General features: G+C 43.6%; 1 protein-coding gene across 2 annotated transcripts; it reads left to right on the top strand.

Annotated features, from left to right (window-relative positions):
- Window positions 1–2,255: 2,255 nt before the first annotated feature.
- Window positions 2,256–11,487, top strand: PTGR3 (prostaglandin reductase 3). 2 transcript variants are annotated; one of them, XM_088172450.1, is made up of 3 exons: window positions 2,256–2,426; window positions 3,591–3,724; window positions 9,705–11,487. In XM_088172450.1, the coding sequence occupies exons 2-3, from the start codon at window positions 3,612–3,614 to the stop codon at window positions 10,627–10,629; spliced, it is 1,038 nt and encodes a 345-aa protein (XP_088028576.1). In that variant the 5' UTR covers window positions 2,256–2,426; window positions 3,591–3,611; the 3' UTR covers window positions 10,630–11,487. The 2 variants fall into 2 exon arrangements, with proteins under 2 accessions (XP_088028576.1, XP_014726414.1); XM_014870928.2 differs by lacking the exon at window positions 2,256–2,426 and having other exon boundaries at window positions 3,244–3,724.
- The last annotated feature ends 7,404 nt before the right edge of the window (window positions 11,488–18,891 follow it).

Consider the following 18,891-nt stretch of genomic DNA (forward strand, 5'->3'; position numbering starts at 1 on the left):
CTCCTCTTCCGATCCCACTCTTTTCATGCAGAAACAAACACACACCCGCGCACGCACACACACAAATAAAAAAAAAATAAAATATGGGGGGTGGGGGGGGAAGGAGGGAGGGAGGGAAGGAGGGAGGGGGAGGAAGGAGAAAAGAAAGCGGATTCAACTTCTAATTCTGCCTAGGAAGAGCGAGAGGGAGGGTGGGGAGGAATGGGAGAGAGGGAGAGGAGGAGGAAGGAGGGGGGGGGGGGGAGGAAGGAGAAAAAGTTTGGTCGGGTTCTCCTCTCGCCCGGTCCGGGTTCCCCCCCCGGGTCAGCTCCCGGCGCGGCGAGCGGGGTGCGCGGGGCGGGGGGGAAGGTGGGGTGTGGGATGAGGCAAGCCACAGACTGGTGACAGGGATGCCAATTTCCGCCGCCACTCCAAAAACTTGCTTAGGAAATGTTTTCATTTACAAGGTTAATTTTTCCTCCCTCTCTCTCTCACACACTCTCTCTCTCTTTCTCTCTCTTTTAAGTTCCTTATAAGACAAAGCTCTTCAGTCCTCTCGGCAGCAGCAGCAGCAGGGAAGATGCCAGTGGAGATGTGCAAAATAAATAAGATTTGATCAGTTCAATCTGTAGCCCAAATCCATTATCTTTCTTTCGCTCCTTTTTTTTTCTCTCCTCCTTTTTCTCTCTCCCCTTCTCCCCCTCCTTTCCTTAATCACTTCTTCGTCTTCTCCTTCTTCGCGGTGGAGAGCCGAGCAAGCGGCGGCGATGAGACGGTAAATTCAGTCACTCCCCCCCTCTCAGGCTTTCTCCGAGATCAAAGAGTCTCAAAGCGCAACTTTCTCGCTCGCTCGCTGGCTCGTTTCAAGCTCGTGGATTTGTGTGTTGTTGTTGCTGTTGTTGTTGGGGGGTTTTTTTGTTTGTTTGGTTTTTTATTGCGTTGGTAATAGTTTGTTCATTGTGCAAAAAACGAGGTCGATCCAGTCTCTCCTTCTCCTCCCAGCACTTAGTCTAAGAGCAAGGAAGCAAATCATAAAAAGGAGTAAAGCCCCCATACATACATATACACCGGATGGGAAATGTCAGTCACTCCTCCACCTTCCAAACAGTCACAGATCAAACAGTGTCACCACCGGAGAGGACTACTTTTCTCTCTTGCTCTCCCTTTTTTTTCTCTTCCACAAATCGAAGCTTCTTCTGCTACTAAATATAATGCAAACACATTTTTATCATGGATTTTTTTTGCTGATCTCGATCTGCAACAGAAGAAGAAAAAAAAAACAAAAAACAAAAAACAACACACACACACAAAAAATTTGCCAAAACCAAGAAAAACCCCGGAGAGTGTGTGCAGAGAGGGAGGAGGGGAGGAAGAAAAGACATTCACTGAGTGGGACAGATTAACGTGAACTGTCCCCCCCCTCCTAAACTCCTGGGAGAGAAAGAGATCCACTCTCCCTCTCTTCTCTTTTCACTGAAATATAACACACATTCGGATCCCAGGGCTCTCAGACAGTCTCAACTGATAGACAGACACATCGAGCTGCTTTTCCTGCTTCAGTTTGTTACTCCTCCTCCTCTTGCCCACGTCACCCTGACAATTACAAATAGGTCTCACACAAACCCATACCTGTCAATCTTTTTAATTGCTTTGTTTTCATTTTTTTCCCTTTCCCAGAGCTAAACAATATGACAAAAAAAAAAAAAGTCTTAATACAGCACAGCATAAAAGATTCCTCATGTGAGACACGCGTTGAGGGGGTTGTTATTATAATCCACTTGCTAAAGTGCTGTGCAAGACGCATGTGCTGATTTAACTTCAGCAGAGGTCTTCTTCCAGCAAACTTAAAAAGAGAAAAAAAAAAAAAAAAAAAAAAAAAAAAAAGAGGCAGGCAGGAGATGATACTTCGCCGTGGCACACGTCTAACCAGCATTGAATTAAAAATGATTTATGGGAGATTACAGTTCATCCTTACTTTAAAATACCAACAGATTGCAGAGCGAGAACTGCAGCATATGAAACATACTGCTAATACATTTTGCACAGTATGTGTCTGGGGATTTATATAATGTTAGCTGCGAGAACAGAAGGGTTCTTCCCTTTTTTTTTTTTTTTCTTTTTTTAAGTCAAGAAAGCAAATAAAAACTACCCAGCTGATTCCTAAAGGAAAACACTTGGAACTGCAGTTTTGTTCTTTTTCGGGCAGAAGGGGATTTTCTTTCTTCTTACTACAGCACAATTAAGCATTGAGCTGTTTATACTGGTAGGATGGAGTTAATTCTGGGAACTACACGCGACATCAATGCAACATCTCTATTACATTGCCTCTCTCCACGCAGTTGTACCAAGTTGGGATTGGCGGCTCTATCACAACATTGACTTCGGTCCCTTGACCCACTAGATTCCCTGCGCAGGTTCCCTCACCCAAACGCAATCTACAGCGAGAGGTGATTATATATTTTCTCTTTTTTTTTTTTTTTTTTTTTTTTAGAGAAGGAAGAAAGAAGCAAGGGGGGGGGGGGGGGGAAAGGGAGGGTAAGGTTTTTTTGGCAGTATCAGAGATCGGGGTAAACCCCTGCGACCCAAGCAAACTGACAGCAGCCTGTTACCCTTCCCCTCCCGGCAGGACGGCGACGGCGGGAAGAGCTTCGCCCGTTTAAATCCCCTCCCGCGGCAGGCGCGGAGCCGCCGCCGCCGTCTCGGGGTTGATTCGTAGCACCTTGCGAGGAAGTGAAACGTTTCTCACGGAAGGGGCGGAGCGTCCGCCCGCGGGCAGCGGCTCCTCGGCGGCGGCTAATAACAACATTAGGAGATTAGCTGCAACTTCTCCCCACTTCTCTAACCTTTCCTGGCCGATAATTTACCATGCTTTCTTCCTACGCCTTTTAAAAATTATTATTCCTCCCTTTCTTTTTTTGGTAGGGAGATACCCTCTTTTTGTAAACTAAAGAATGGGGCGGAGGGGGTAATCCAAGGCGTTTCTCTCTGTCCGTCTGTCTACCTCCCCCTCCCCTATTTTTAAATCCCTTAGTCAGAGGCAGGGTGCAAACTAAAAGCCACCACCACCTCCTTTAGGAGATCCTCCGGCCCGCCGCACAGCCGCCTCGCTGGCAAGGCAGAGCAGGCAGGCAGTTGCAGGCGCTGGCGGGACGGACGGCCGCGGGAACGGGCCGGCCTCGCCCCTCGGTAGTGCCCGCGGCGGCAGAAGACGAGCGGCTGCTGCAGGGGGACCATCTTGCCGCTGCTCCTCCGGCGGCGTCTCCGTGCGGCGGAGGGGCCGGCCGGGAGGGGAGGGAGAACCTGCTGCACGGGGCTCTGTTTACGTACACACATAGCTGCGAGCGGGGAGTTTCTCCTGCCGGCGCGTCCCGCGAGCTGCCTGGAGAATCCCGAGCCGGAGCTCTTCCGAGCGGGGCGGGAGAGGCGAGCCGAGGCAGGGCATGAGTTTTAGCGCGAAAAGCGGCGCTTTGCTGAGCTCCCGGGCAGCGCGGTGGTGGTGGCGGCAGCAGCCGTCCTGCGGCGCGGCGGCTCACGCCTGGTCCTGCTTCGGTGGCGGCTGGTCGCGGCCCATCCTGGACATGTCCTACTCTCGTCACTTTCTGGATTTCCAGGGCTCGTCCATCCCCAGCTCCATGAAGAAGCTGGTGGTGACTAAGCTGAGCCAAAACTTCAGGGAAGCGGTCACCCTGCAGCAGGACTCGCCCGTGCCACTCCCGGGAGACGGAGACCTCCTGGTCAGGAACAGGTGAGCCCCCGCCCGCCCCCCCGCGCCCCGGCCCCGCGGCCCCCGCCGGCTCCTGGCACCTTGTGGCCTGCTCTCTCCCACATGCTCCCTCACTTCGGAGACCGGCTCCAAAGTTGTACCAGCCGCCATCTGGCGACTGTTAATTTCATTTTATTGTTGTTGTTTTGAACGGCTGGTGCTACAGCTCTGTCACCCTATCCACGTGTGTGGGGGTGACACTTCCTCCTCCTCCTCCTCCTGCGGCGGGGCTGTGTGTGTTTGTCTGTCTGTGCGCGCTGCTCCCGCCGTGCGCCTGCCCGAAGGAAGAGAAACACCCCAGGGCCCCTGTGCCAAAGGGGGGCGGGGGAGGGAAGAGGCGAGTGTTACGTTCGGTGAGTGCCGAGGAGGGAGTGAGACGGAGGGAAGCGCTGGCAGGGCCCTTCCCTGGGGCCTGCCCGGGCTCGTTACACGCACGTAGTGCCCGGGGCGTGAGCGTGTCCCCGGTGCACCCTCACAAGCCCCCCGGGGACGCTGCTGCACAGCGCCCCGACATCGCGGTGTGCGGGCGGGCCTGGCCCGGCCGCTGTCTCCTCGGCGCTGCCCCGCACGGCGCTGTCCGGCCTCGCCCCCGCGCAGCCGTGACTCACCGGGCAGGCCGCGGCCGGGCCCGCCGCCCGGGCAGCCCCGGCACCACCCCCAGCTCTGCGCGCCAAGCGCGGAGGGGGCAGGGCAGCCCTCGGCCTCCCCCGCAGGACGCGGGCCCGCAGTTGTTGGTGGCTTTTAGAGAGGAGCCGGATCGGGCGAAGAGTGAGGAGGTGACATTTTGCTTAGCATAATACACCGTAAATCCCACGCCCGGCGCGGTGACCAGCTCGCCGTGAAATGAAGATTCCGAGGACAAAACGTGCTTCCCCCCAACAGCTGTCTCCATAAAACCTGTTTGTTCTCGGTGACTCCTTCCTCGACGCCGTCCTTCCTTGCGCTAAAATGAAACCTTTTAAAGTTCAGAGGTTTCTCTGCTCACGAGGGGAAGCCGAAACTCCGGGAACTTTGGAGCAGACTGCGTGGCTGGCACGGGAGAGAGCAGCGCTCTCAGGTTCTTGTCAGGCAAGGAAATCGTAGTAACACATAGTTTGCCATGCTCGCCGTGGGAGCTTAAAGATGTTAAGCAGCACTAAGTGTCTTGAGAATGCTGCGAGGTCTACTAAGGCAGAGTGTGATTCTGCATGTATGTGTGACACGTGTGTGTCCATATGTAACACATGAATACAGGGTGAAGAAGGGATAAGGAGAAAGAACAGGGACTCTTCCAGGAGCTGACAAGAAAACTGCTGTGGCACTTTAATTCGAGGCTGACATCTCCCAACTAGGATTTTTGAGACCAAAATTCCCTCTAAACCTCAAAAGTTTAAAACACTGTGTTGCTGCATCCACTAATGACTGAAGCAGTAATGGCGTGAAACAGCCGTCAGGCTGGAGTTAAATTCCTTTCTGTGGAAGAGATCGAAAGACTTGAGATACAAGTAGCAAGTTACTCTACTTGGGCAATGCAAGGCAGAGTGACATCCTTGTTTCTCAACTCCCCTCCCTCCCACACATGCACTTGAAGCCTTTCTCAATCCAGTCCCCTGCCCACCCTCCTGTAAATTTTTAAAATTTAGTCTTTTTTTTTCTTTATTTTTTTTTCTTAAACAGTTTCCAGTGTAACTCTTCCCTTCTCCCTCTTCCCCCTCCCTTTGCTGAGTGGGCTCCCTGGGTGCTCGAGGGACATGCACACTTCATGGTAAAAGGGCTTGTGCCATACTCAAGGCAGGAGCTGGTCCACAGATTCAGGCAGGCAATTGCTGGGCCTTAACACATCAGCCTGTTACACACGTTCCTCTACTGGTACACATGCATGAATGGGGATGAAGGGGAGGAAGAGGTGAGTGATGAAGTCTAGTTGTAGAGTTCATACATTTTGTGTTATTTGTGGCATTTCTTCTCTTTAATGTTCTTTTCTGAAGAATATCGCAGAAGACACAGTTGTATTCACTGTATACAAGCTGCAGCAGGAAGCAAGTTGTCAATGTTTCCCCCTCTCTCTGTCACTCTTGGGAAGGACTATCCCATCCCGAAAGGATGAGTCTCTGACTATTTAGTTTTTTTAAAAAAACAAGCAACCAAGCTCAAATACAGCTATACATTTTCTAATAGGTAGAAGCATATAATTAAAAACAAAACAATGAAAGACTTGGATTCCAAGAGGCCATTTACAGATTTGTTCATTTTAGTCCCAGTCACACCCATGAATAGTATTAATTGCTCTGAGCTCTTCATGCAAAACAATCCTCATTCACCACAATAAAATCTGGTGTGGGATTTATGGGAATAGGAAATTAAAATCTATGTCTGGATAGATATTTTAAAATAAGATGCAGTTAGGGGAAACTTTCTTCTGCTATAGAGAGCTATGCCAGCAACTCTTATTTCTACTTTTTTATACAGAAAAAGATAAGCCATCTTTTACTCAAAAATCCCTCAAAACTAAAAATTAATTTGAGGTTTTGTGGGGTTTTTTGTTTTTATTTTTGTTGGGGTTTTTTGTTTTGTTTTTTTGGGGTTTTTTGTCGGTTTTTGTTTGGTGTTGGTTTTTTTTTTTTTTTTTTTTTTTTTACTTTGATTCTGTGTAGGAGAGAAAGGGGAAAGGAAAAGGTGATAAATCCTTAATGAAGCCATTTAAGTTTTGTATGTCCTGTTTTCCGGGGAGGGGGGGGCGGGGAGGGAAAGAGGGATGGGTGTGAAGCAAGGATTTTCCATTTCATTGCAGGAGAAGGGCCCAAAGGCTGTGAAGGTTTGGTCCTTCTTAAAGTTGTTGGGGGATTTCAGAGATTTTTCTTGATGAAGTGACACCTTTCATTACCAAAATGCCTGTAGGGATTTACTTTTGGACTGGAAGATGGGAACAAAGTTTATAGAAAAGGGAGTGAAGAGGGCTTGAGAAAGTTTCTTTTTCTGAACCAGAGGACTAAAGGGATCACAGTGAGAAAAGTGGAGGGCTATTCCTGCTGGGTGTTTGGTCTAAATAATGTTTTTTCTTGCATAGTACTGGTTGGGATGACTTTGTTTTGTCTGTTTTTAAGGCTGTGATGCTGGTTTTCGGTGTCTCACTCTTTGTTGTGGTACACAAAACAGCGTTTCTTCCCCTCGGCAGCGTCCTCCTGTTTTCTATAATAAACAGTACGAGGGGTTTCAACACTGCTGAGTATAAATAAAATGGGTGACTCAATGTGCGTAATTATTTTGAGAAAAGCCAATCTCAGGCTTTTTTCACACCCTCCCTCAGGTTTGCATCTTGAATGTAAGGGGCAAAACTCAACTAGAAACTTCTAAATTAAAGAACAGATTTAAAGTAAGAAAGTCAATGAAGGCAGCATAAAAGATCTGGAAAGAGTCTTAAAATCCACTAGCACCCCAAGTAAATATTATTTTTGTGCTGTCTACTTTCCTCAGTCTCAGTTAGCTGATCTTCAACTTGTAATTCGTACTTTTTCCTACTTTTAAAAGCAAAATAATCTGTGAAACTGCACGCACATCCTACCACCTCACTTCTGTCAGCTGGAATGACAAGGCAAATTAGACACTATGTTTTAATCCAGACGTTGCGTATGATCGTTTTAATATGCAAGGAATATAAGAGACTAAACAATCTTGTTTAAAAAAGGGGGGAGGAAGAAAAAGCCTGTACAATGCGACCAGGAGTTTTGAGTTTTCACACAATAAAAAGGAGGTTTAAAAAAAAAAACTGGGGGGGAGGGCTAGACGGCAGGCTGCATTGATTAATAATGATGAACCCAGAAGCCCAGGGAGGATCATTTCCCGTGGCACAGCAGCCCCTCAGAGGCGAGGAGGGAGCGAGTGCGTGTACACGCGTGTCCGTGTGTGCCTGTGTGTGCGTGTGAGTGTGCGGGGGGCGGCGGGCCCAGCCCCGCGGAGAGCCCGCATCCCCTGCCCGGCGCGGCGCGGCGGGAGCAGCCGGGCAGCACCAAGTTGCGCCGCGGCCCCCGCAGCCGCACGCACAAGTTGCGGTGCGGCCCGGGCGGGGAAGGAAGGGTTCACATTCTCTCCGGTGCAGAACAAAAGCAGCGGTGCGTGTGCTGGAGCCCTGCTCGGCAGGCGCCTGGCCCCCCGCACCACTTGCCCCTTACCCGCACGCAAAGTTTTTGTCCTCAGAGCGTTTGTTGTTCTACCTGCCTTTGTGCTCCGGCCGCTGCCGTGCAGCGCCGAGAAGGGGAAGGTCTTAAAAATACGGGGGTTTGTTCTCCTGTGGCTGCGCTGCCTGCCCCTGTCGGGGTGCGCTGCCCCAGCCGCGGGCGCGGCTGCTCCGCGTCCTGCCAGGGCAGACGCGCGCCGGGAGCGTGGGGAGGGAGGCTGAGCCCAGCGGGGAGCCGGGACCTCCCTTACGGGCTGGGGCCGGGGGCAGAGCGGGCGCCCCGGGCTTGCCTCGCAGCTACCGAGAGCCCCGGCTCCTCACCGGGCTCTCACCCTCCGCTGCCCTCCCCAGAAGTTGGGGTGTAAGAGCGGGAGGAGGCTGATGCAGCTCCGGCACGTCTCGCCTAGCGCCCGAGGGACACGGTTTGCTTCGGAAGCTGCAACTCCGTTACCAATTTTTATACATCTTTTAGTACTCCTCTACGGGAGTCACTGCAAAGCGGGATAATAGAAGATTTTTTTCTATCTGCGAACAAGACGTAGGCATTTTTTGTTGCGCCAGAGCGGCGAGTTAAAGGCAGGATTACCGAGAGCAACAGTCACTTTTACCTATTTTTTGCCTGGATATGTTTACGCTTACGTGTCTTTTTATATATAACGTAGGTGAAAGTTTGAAGCTTCCCATGCTGTAAAGAATGAAGAATATTAAAAGGAGCAAAGCGGTTTTAGTTCTCCTCGCTCTGTGTGCAAGCAATTTAAAACTACACACACATACGAGCTGAGCTTGTTGCTAACTGCAACAATTAAAAGTGCGCTGTTTGCCTACTTCTGCAGCTTTTGCATGGTGTCAAGTACACCTTTTAGGTTGTCACATCCACACATAGTAACAGTCCTGGCATTTGCTGTTTCATGTTTCTTTTTTACGTTTTCCAGTTAGCAGACCCTTCCCCAGTCTCTTTTCTCTTGCCTGTGTAAAGATAGTTATTTTTTTAAAAATAATCTTTGCATTTGAGCTAGATCATAACTTCGTTCTACGCATTATCTCCTAGCGCTTAATCAAGTTGTGAGAATGTCTCTATCTTTCCCTAAAAAAAAAATTGCCATCCATTTTCACCTGTTAGAGGTCAGTAGGACTCGATACTCAGTTTTACAATTTTACTCCTTCTATGCAAGGTTGTTTTGATGTGTTGCAAGTAATTTATATACAGAAAAATATTTTAACATTGACATTAGCTACATCAAAAGGCAAATTTGCTGTAGTGACTCCATCAATTAAAAAGTACTTGCCTACAGTAACATGACCTTGCAAATGACATCGATAGTTAATATGATCATTAGTCATTAACAGTATTATTATATTCAAAAATATAAATTTGTTGCCAGAATCCACATATTTACCGCTCTGCATGTTTCATTCTTCTGTGTTTTCACATCTTTTATGAAGTGGTCAATTAATTTTCATGCTTTAATCTTTTACAGATTTATTTTCAGCTTGTTTAGCTTGGTCAAGTGGACCTAAGGAAAATATAAGGGATTTTGTTTTGTTCTGTTTTGTTTTGAGTTTGGGTTTTACTTTTTATAGCTTCTTGGGGTTTTTTTTGTTTAGAAAATTTGTTGGTAATTCTAGAATAACAGAATGGAAACTACGAAAGTCTGATGAAAGTAATCTTTGGAGCCTACTCATTATTCAAATATACAGATAATCAGTACAAATCTTGTACTTATCCCACAAATTTGAATATAAGGTTTCTCATACAATGAAAACTTGGTAAGGAGTGAATCTCGTTAATACATTTTTGTTTTCTTCTAGATTTGTCGGCATTAATGCATCTGATATAAACTACTCAGCTGGTCGATATGACGCCTCAGTTAAACCCCCCTTTGATATAGGCTTTGAAGGCGTCGGTGAAGTGGTAGCATTAGGACTCAGTGCTAGTGCAGATTTCACAGTGGGTCAAGCTGTGGCCTACGTGAAAGCAGGTTCCTTTGCTGAATATACAGTTGTGTCTGCCAGACAAGCAGTCCCTCTACCCTCAGTGAAACCCGAGTTTCTCACTTTAATGGTAAGTGGAGCAACTGCATACCTCAGTTTGAAAGAGCTGGGAGACCTGTCTGAAGGCAAGAAGGTTCTGGTGACAGCAGCAGCTGGAGGAACGGGCCAGTTCGCTGTGCAGCTTGCAAAGAAGGCAAAATGCCATGTAATTGGAACCTGCTCCAGTGATGAAAAGGGTGGCTTTCTGAAATCCATTGGCTGTGACCGTACCATCAACTATAAAACTGAAAATGTCGAATCTGTGCTGAGGAAGGACTACCCTGAAGGTGTGGATGTGGTGTATGAATCTGTTGGGGGAAAGATGTTTGACTTGGCTCTCAATGCCTTGGCTATCAAAGGGTGCCTGATAGTTATTGGGTTTATCGCTGGCTACCAAAACCCCACTGGCCTCCAGCCCGTTAAAGCAGAGTTATTGCCAGCAAAACTATTGAAGAAGTCTGCTAGCGTCCGGGGTTTCTTCTTGAACCATTACCTTTCCGACTACAAAATGGCTCTGCAGCATTTGCTCAAGATGTATGAAAGAGGAGACCTGGTTTGTGAGGTGGACTTTGGAGACATGTCTCCAGAGGGCAAGTTCACTGGCTTGGAATCTGTATTCCGTGCTGTAGATTACATGTACATGGGAAAAAACATTGGAAAAATTGTAGTTGAATTACCTCACTCTGTCAACAGTAAGCTGTAAAAACAGAACAATGATATAAATCAGAAGCGAGAAAATGGGCACTTTATGCCTCAGATTTACTAGAAACAATTTCTTTTTTTAAGCTTAGTAATGGATATTATATTAAAAAACAGCATTAAAGTGTTAATAAAAAGGGATGGGTTTGTTGGGGTTTTTGTTTTGTTTTGTTTTTATTTTCTTAAAAGTGTTTAAATCAGTGGCTGTAACAGGGACATAATGGGCCTATGTTTGATACTGTCACTTAGGTTAGCGTGAGACATGAACATTGTTCTTGACAGAATAAGTCTTGATGCAGAGGCAGATTTAGTCTGTCAGCCTGATTTGATAAGACTTCATATGTAGTTCAGCTCAGAAAAAAAATCTTTCAGCAATTTTGATTCCCTGATTTAAAAATAAAATTGTTAGAACAAGAATAAGTAGAGTTGTATCTTTGGGTTGCTCTATTAATCTTTTGAAGTTTCTGGGAAAAAAATGCTCTTGATTTTCTGTCACAAACATGATAATCATAATTCAGTTGCATCATGGATCATAGTAATATTCCTTGACTGGTTACACAGGGAAATTTATCCTCCAATTCTGACATGTCAGTAATATTAAGCAACTTGGCTTTTTCTTTTTTTAATCCTGTCTTTCATAACTATAAACAACTGTGCAATTTTCTTTTAAACCTTTAACTGTAAGTTGCAATGTAGTCTCATTTTGTTGCCTTTTCATTTTCCACTGCTACTGTTTATTGTCCAGTCTCCCCTTTAGCCAGTATTTAAAGATGATTGGAATGGGATTTTGAGCCATGTTCATGTGTGTTCGAGCCCTGTATATTTTTTTGAAGATTAAATAAAGTTTTAAAAGCTATTTAAATATTTGTGGCATTTATTCATAATTATATGTTTCTTGCTGTCTAGCTCTTTTTCAGTTTTTCAGAGTTATTTGACTGGTCATTCTTGAAGGGACTTCCTATAATCTTCTCGCTACTTCTAATTTTACCAAATACTGCTTCTGCAGAAGCCCTGTTACAAACAGCAGGACCATTTTAAATCTATAGTCACAATACCTGGTGCACATATTGATGCTCAGCCATAGATTTTCTAGCAGGTACAGTTAAAGGGTTTTGTAAAGTTTCAAAACTTCTTCCTCACCTGGCGGATATTATTAATGGTACATACAGTGGGAATTCCAGCTAGAAGCATAATATTTTCCAGAACAATGAAATACTTGAAACTGCTTGGTCTACGTCTTTTTTTCCATAGCAAACTTTCAAGATTTTAAAGGCCAATTTTGCCACATCTTTTAAAATTACATTCATTTGTATGCAGTTGAAGAGATGGAAATTTCCTAAGATCATATGCCTCATAATAAACATAATGATAGACTGATAATGTCTAGGACTTGAAGAAAAAAATACAGGGTAAACTTAATTTTAGGGCATTTTTGAGGACTGACTGTACACAACATTTTTGATTGTAACACAGGAAAACGTACATTTTATGCATTTTATACATTTAATGCAAACAGAAATAAAAATATTTTAAATTTTGATTTAGTCCATTGTTAATGTAAAATTTTAACACATATATCATTAGCATCATAAAGAATTGTGTACAACGGAGAACTGTCCCTTTCTTGGGCCATGCCTGACTACTAGGTTTAGTCTCACTTCAGTGGATTTTGGGGAAAGGCGGAATGGATTGAGTCTTTGTGACCATTTTTCTCTTTTACACAAGGTGAACATCAAACCACATGATTTTTGTTTTAAGATCTGCTGTTAGAAACATATTTCCTCTTTCATCTCTGATAATACAAATACTGTGCTGTGTTTGTGTTTCACATAATTAGAAAGGTATATTGGCCTTCCAGCTGAATGCTAGAAGGATGCAAACACTCAAGTACCATACAGAGCATGCAAAGTGCTCAGCATTTTATTCCTAGGCATGTGATGTCTTCTCTTGTTCAGGGATAAGGTGAAGTCCTTGGTCATTAAATGCTTCTTAAAAAACCAACGTTGTTTGGGATATACTGTAGCAAAATTTTTAAAACCACAATTGGTTACATCTGTGATACATACAGAAGTGTTGAATGAGTAACAATGTTTTCAAATTAAATTCCTGCAGTCAAATGCCCAAACCATCCAAGTGCCCCAATTTTCGGATGTGTTGATCATTGTCAATTCAATAGATTTGGTGTTTCTGAGGCAGTGAATTTCATATGTTTTTGTCATAAAAAAATGCTTCCTGAAACAGGATTCTGTTTGGACATACATTCTCCTTTCTTTTTAATATGTTACTTCATATATAACGTTGCATAATGCAACTGCCCCAGGCTTCTTCCCTGATCAAACAGGGGAAGAGAGGAACCTTTGGAGGTTTCACACATATATATTCAGATATGACATCTTGTTAATTTTAATTTTGGCCTCAGATTGTTGTTTAGCACTTTCATCCTGATCACAGCATTAATAAAAGGCTTATATTTGTTTTATGCATAACTCGAATTGCCAATTTCATACGAATTTCATAGCCCTTTTGGTGTTTAGGGTAGGCTATGGTCATTGGAATTGTTTTTTTTCATCAAATGTTTATGTTAAGCTGAAGGGGCAGGTCAGGGTCAATATGATACCTCTTCCATGAATGAATATGGAATGAAGAAGTAATTTTAGTTTTTAAAGATAGAACTTCTATGCTTTAAATTGCCGAAAGAGAGCAATTTAATATCGATGGAGAGAGGGCAAAAAGTATTTCTTAAACATGCAGATAAGGCCTTTTTGATGAGTTTCATAATGAATTTTGACTTGCAGCAGGGGGAAAAATACCCAACTTCTCTTTATTTAAAAGTACATTCTGCAAACTTACAGCTGTGGGAGCAGGGCTGCCTTTGAATAAGTAAGCTATGATGGATTTAAATAATGTTTAAATATTAGATGCCTAGAAAAATGTATATGGCATGCACACACTGAGAGGTTTAAATGATGATAGGACATTGAACATACAAGGAAAAGAAATACTGTAGAGTCACAGCAAGGGATTAATAACAATACACTTAATATGCTTGCAAAAAAGGTGTATTAAAAGCTGTGTGCACAGTGGGGACTTAAATGATTAAAAATAATAATACATTTGCCTTGGAAGTACTAAGTATACTATATGTAGAGAGCAGGGATTTAAATAATAATACTATTAATAACAGCAGCTCATTGAGATGTGGTTGCTAGCACTACATCCTAATTTTACCTTTCTAAATGAATTTGCTACAGAGGAATCTGGCATTGTTTGCTGAGGCTAATAACCGAATTTCCCTTCCCTACACACATATGCTTCCATGGAAAAACAACAAAGAACTAGATGAAGAGCTGGCTTTTTTCCTGAGTCTGTCACATGTGTGCATACGCACGCGCACACGGACACACACGTACTCACTCGCTCTCTCCTGGCTTGCAACCCTCAGCACATTTTACAGATATACTTCCTACTTAATTGCTATGCTGGATTCTCCTAATACCTTTTTTGAATCAAGTTGGGTTTCTACCAAGCAATAGTTTACTGTATGTTTGTATGTGTGCAAATGTGTAATGTATATACACATAAAGTGTATATTTAGTAAGTGGATATGAATAACTGCTGTGTCATGTAAATACAGATAATTGCAATCTCTCAAAGAAAAGTTTGCAGTAGTATTTGCAGATATTATGTGTATTCCTACTTCTGTCTGAGGAGTAAAGAAATTTCTCTGCTGAATAGCTGTTAGTATCTATTTTACAAGATTTACTCATTTTCAGGTACCTAATGTAGCTGCTAGCATGCATGCACGACAATACAATTTATATGGTAAATGGAACCAAATAATGGCTTCACTGAATGTTATGGCTGCACTGAAGGGAAATGTCACGGTAAATAGCTGCCAAATTATGGATCATGCCGAAGTGTCACAACTGCACTAAAGACAAATAGCACTAGAGGCTATTGCCACTGTGACGCTTTTGAGTTATGAAGAAGAGGAGCAGCCTGATGTGAGCCTCTTTGTGTCCTCATTATAGCAAAGGGTTACTGGTGCAGTGTACAAGAAAACCTAGTCCTACGTGGTGGCTAGTTATTAATCTGTTCTTTTCGAATCTAACAGCTGTAGCAAACCAGAAAATCTTTTCCCTGTTTTATGAATACATATAAACACATACAAACAAAGAAAAACCTGCAGGTTTTATGAATGTAAATGTGTACGGGAAATGACTAGTAATGGAAAAATGTTGTAATAAAATAATCTAATCAAAGAATATTATTAAATTTAATATCGTATGTGTCTGAAAGCTTTAGTTGCTTCTTATGCAGATAGATGTGTGAAATATAAGCAATAATGCACTTTCTCTCTTTGTAAAGACTTGAGTAGTAAGGACATTACCAACTAAATTGCTTCTTCTAAACTGAAGTGTGTCCCGGTTTCTTTCATTTTAATGGGAGGGTAATAAAGATGAAAGACTAACATTTTAACTGATGGATCCCTTAAGCTACAGAATAGAAATTTATTATGTTTTGAGGGAATATGCTAAATGCTGAAATGTGGAAAGAAGCAGGGATATCCCAGGTAAAATAAAAGCAATGTAACCTCTTTTTTCATTGTTATTTTTATGACATACTTTTATGAATGGAAAACTACATACTGCTCTTACTTAAACTGAGAAAATAACACTGATCTTTCTTTTGAGATAAAAAAATAGGGGGAGTTACTTGGGAAGAAAAAAAAGATTTGGAAATGGAGGGACATCGCTCAGCAAGTGGTCGCTTCTCTCTTCGATCACTTTTCAAATCCTGCCTGCAGTGTTCAGGGAAGTGAGTTTGATGCTCTGCACACTATTGTACACACCACAAACGTACCATCCATAACAGAGCACAATTGTCAGTTGCTGTTTTACAGAGGGGCCAGGGCTGAACAATCATGGTGGATAAATTACTTTTCTATTCTACAGCAAGTGGCTTTCCTACCCTGTGAAGCTTAAGGTCATTGGCAGGGCAGCGAGAGGGAAGCTTATATATTAGTTAAAACTAATGCACTAATAGTGTTCAGATAGAGGAACTAAATCAATTAATTAAAGCTAGGTTTGTTCTTCAAGACTCGGGGGGGATTACTTGGAGAGTTATTGCATCAAGACACACACATGTATACGTATGTGTATGTATTTTGCCTTATATACTCCCCTTCTTGCTATAATATTCCTGTAGATAACTTGGTTTTTTTTCCTTTTGTTAATATCTGGATTAAAATATCCGTAATTCATGACTGGAGAAATTCAGATTTCAGAAATAAGAAAATATTCTTCAAAGATTTTAAAACTTTAGTAATAGAATCTGCTTACAATTTTTACAGTGTAGTCTAAGGGGGGAGGGGAAGAAAAACCTGTCAAAAATTAGGTAGAACATCCTTGAATGGCAATTAGCGTGCCTAGAATTTATTTTATGTGCAATGCAGTTGCAAGTAGCTGCTTCTTATTAAATGAAAATCCTGTATTATGTACTTCAGGAACATTCCAACTAATGAGTATGTAATGTCCTTAGTGTAACACAGAACTTCTTTTTGTGTTCACAACCACAAAATGCTGGAAACTTGACAAATGATATCATTTAAGACAGATGCCTGCCTTAGGGACCTGTTTTTTGGCTTCCTGTTTCTGGTTTTTATTTCAATAACATTTGTAATTGCCACAGGATCTGTACCTGTGTAGTGTTTTAACTCCTTCACATATGCCCCAATGCATTAACTCCTTGGGTAGGTACCCGAGAAATTTTTTTTTTCTTTTTCGTTTTTCCTCCCCAGCTGGTGTGTTCTTCCTACCTCTCACAGGCGCAGCTACACACATAAATAAAAGCTGGATCTTATTAGACCAGACGAAATGGTAAAGTCAAAGGGGGTAAACACTTACTGCACTTGCTGTGTTTTACTAGTGCAGAAGTTCATCTAGACCAGGCCCAAGGCAAAACCCAAGAAACTGTGAGGTACAGCCTGCTGGTTCTCAGTGAGAGACAACGGAATTCTGAGTACATGGCCTAGGCACACAATACCTTGATCTCAGTTATATTTTCCAATGTATATTTCCCCATTTAACTCACGTTCTTTACTTAGGTTACAGGGCAGGATCATTTTTGACATCAGTTGATGCTGGTTATAAGGGGCATTTTGGCAGTGCTGGTTCAACATAAGTTGTAAGTTTCTGTGCCTCCAGCAGAGACTGCTTCATGTAAAGCCCTTATCACAGGACAAGAGCAGTTTTCAGCTCCCCAGGCACTCAGCATGGATCCTGGCAGACTGCAAGAAACCTTCCCACAATCCATAACAGCCCAGAGGTTTTGGTGGTGGTTTACAGCATGTTCTTTCTTTGTCTTTTTTTGTAGGTTTTGCAAAAAACATTAAAAATGGGCTGTGTACAAGAAGCTTACATGAGTCTTTGTAGGGGAGTTTTTACTTCACTGAATACTGCAGGGTGCAGTAATAAAAAAAAAAGGCTTGGAAAGAGCATGAGCTCTTGGCACCTGTTCTACAGGTGAGACTTTTCTACTTATCATAAGCAGTTTCCTCTCTGGGATTTACAGTGTTTTCTGATGTTATTTTGAAGCAAAAACACTGCATTCAAGCTTTCTGTCATTGGACATGCAGACTCATTGCACCTGTACTCTTGAGACAAGTTTATCCCATGAAGTGCTGAACAACAGTATCTTTCTTCAGAACTGGAGCTGATGACTCTAAAAACCTCAAGAAATGTCTCTGTTTACTGCAAGGCCAGACAGCACATCATAAAAACCTACCCTCCAGGCTTTCTGTGAGAGAAGGAGGGGGAAGTCTTTCTCTTCTGTCACAAGAGGGAGGTCAAAAGGACCAAGCGAGTGCCAGACCAAGTCACTTCTGCTGTTCTAGGGTTCATTTTCAGAGAAAGTAGGCAGGCACACAAATCTCATTATGCGTTACGAGGATCTGTGCAAAGGCTTCTTGTGCGCTGTCTTAAAACCATACCCCTAAGGGACTCATTCACAAAGGGAATAGAAGGAAAGGAAATTTGTATATTTTCTGGAAGCAGTAAGACATGACATGCAGTGCGGTTCTGGCTGATTACAGCATGCCTCAGGTGAGCTGGGAGGCACGAGGCTGCCAGCCAAGTGATTTCAACCACCCAAGAAAGAGAACTCCACAGAAATGCATTGTGCAGCATGTCTGATTGCTACAAAGAAAAACACTCCAACTTCATTCACATTGGCATGGCATTATTGGCATGACTGTTCCTGGCAGCCCATTGGAAAGTTTTATTTGCATCCAGAGTTTTGAAAGCCATTTCATAACATTAAACAAGAATAATGCTGAAAATGCCTAGCTTATTTGCCCCTTGACACCTGTGTGTAATTGAAGCTCTAATGAGGGGTTCTCCTTCAATTGTGTTACTTCCAAAATAACCCCTGCATACAAGCAGCATAATGTACCTTTCCTCCTTGCATAGGGTGTGGCAAGAGTAGCCAGATGAACGTGGCTAAAATACATTATTTTTCCTGTATCTTCAGTAATCGAGATGCAGAGTCGGTTACTGGATCATTTGACTTCTTACTGAGCTGGGAAACCTCAATCTGCTATCACAACTGCCTACAAATAAGAGAGATATTGAATCAGTTTCCTCTCCTGGGAATGTAAATGAGGAACAAGAATAATGCTCTTGAAACAGTGTAAAAACAGTCTCTGAGGAGAAACTGGCTCTTGTTTCTATGTGTGTGTTCATGCTGCTGGAAAAAAACAGTTTTAACACACAGACCTGCCTAACCTCAAGCTGTAGTGAAATTTCCCAGGGCCTCCAGATAACTCCCAAAGTCTTGGGAAATTCAGTTCAGAGTGTGCAGTCAATGATGTTGTAAGAGCTATGGTGGCAATGGCAGCAGCTTAGCAAGCTCTGAGCTCTTGGATGATGGGTGGTGGCAAAGGAAAACCTTACTCTGGAGGAACTGCTAAAAAGACAACCCTCCAGTTCCCAGGTATTTTCTAAATGAATTGGACCGTGAGGGACAGATTATTGTCCATCGTGGTTCAAAAAAACAGCTTTTCCCCTCACTCCTGTAAGTCACAATCTTGACTTACCTGAGAACTCCTTTTTCCATCCCTTCTCCCTCTTTCTCTCTACTTCTCTCCCTACTGGCAACAAAAAATTAAAGGTGAAAATAATAATAGTGAGGGAGGCTGCTGGAAGTGTTTCAGGCTTTTCTCTCCCTTTTCAGTGGGGGGTAGGTCAAGTTGTCTTCTGATATATGT

The sequence above is a fragment of the Sturnus vulgaris genome, chromosome 1, assembly GCF_052056855.1.
Source record: "Sturnus vulgaris isolate bStuVul1 chromosome 1, bStuVul1.hap1, whole genome shotgun sequence".
Classification (NCBI taxonomy): Eukaryota; Metazoa; Chordata; class Aves; order Passeriformes; family Sturnidae; genus Sturnus; species Sturnus vulgaris.

Bases quoted from the DNA above. Each gene is read 5' to 3' on its own strand.
- PTGR3 (XM_014870928.2), top strand. From the start codon at position 3,420: ATGAGTTTTAGCGCGAAAAGCGGCGCTTTGCTGAGCTCCCGGGCAGCG. The intron at 3,725-9,704 runs GTGAGCCCCCGC...GTTTTCTTCTAG, and splicing joins GACCTCCTGGTCAGGAACAG to ATTTGTCGGCATTAATGCAT.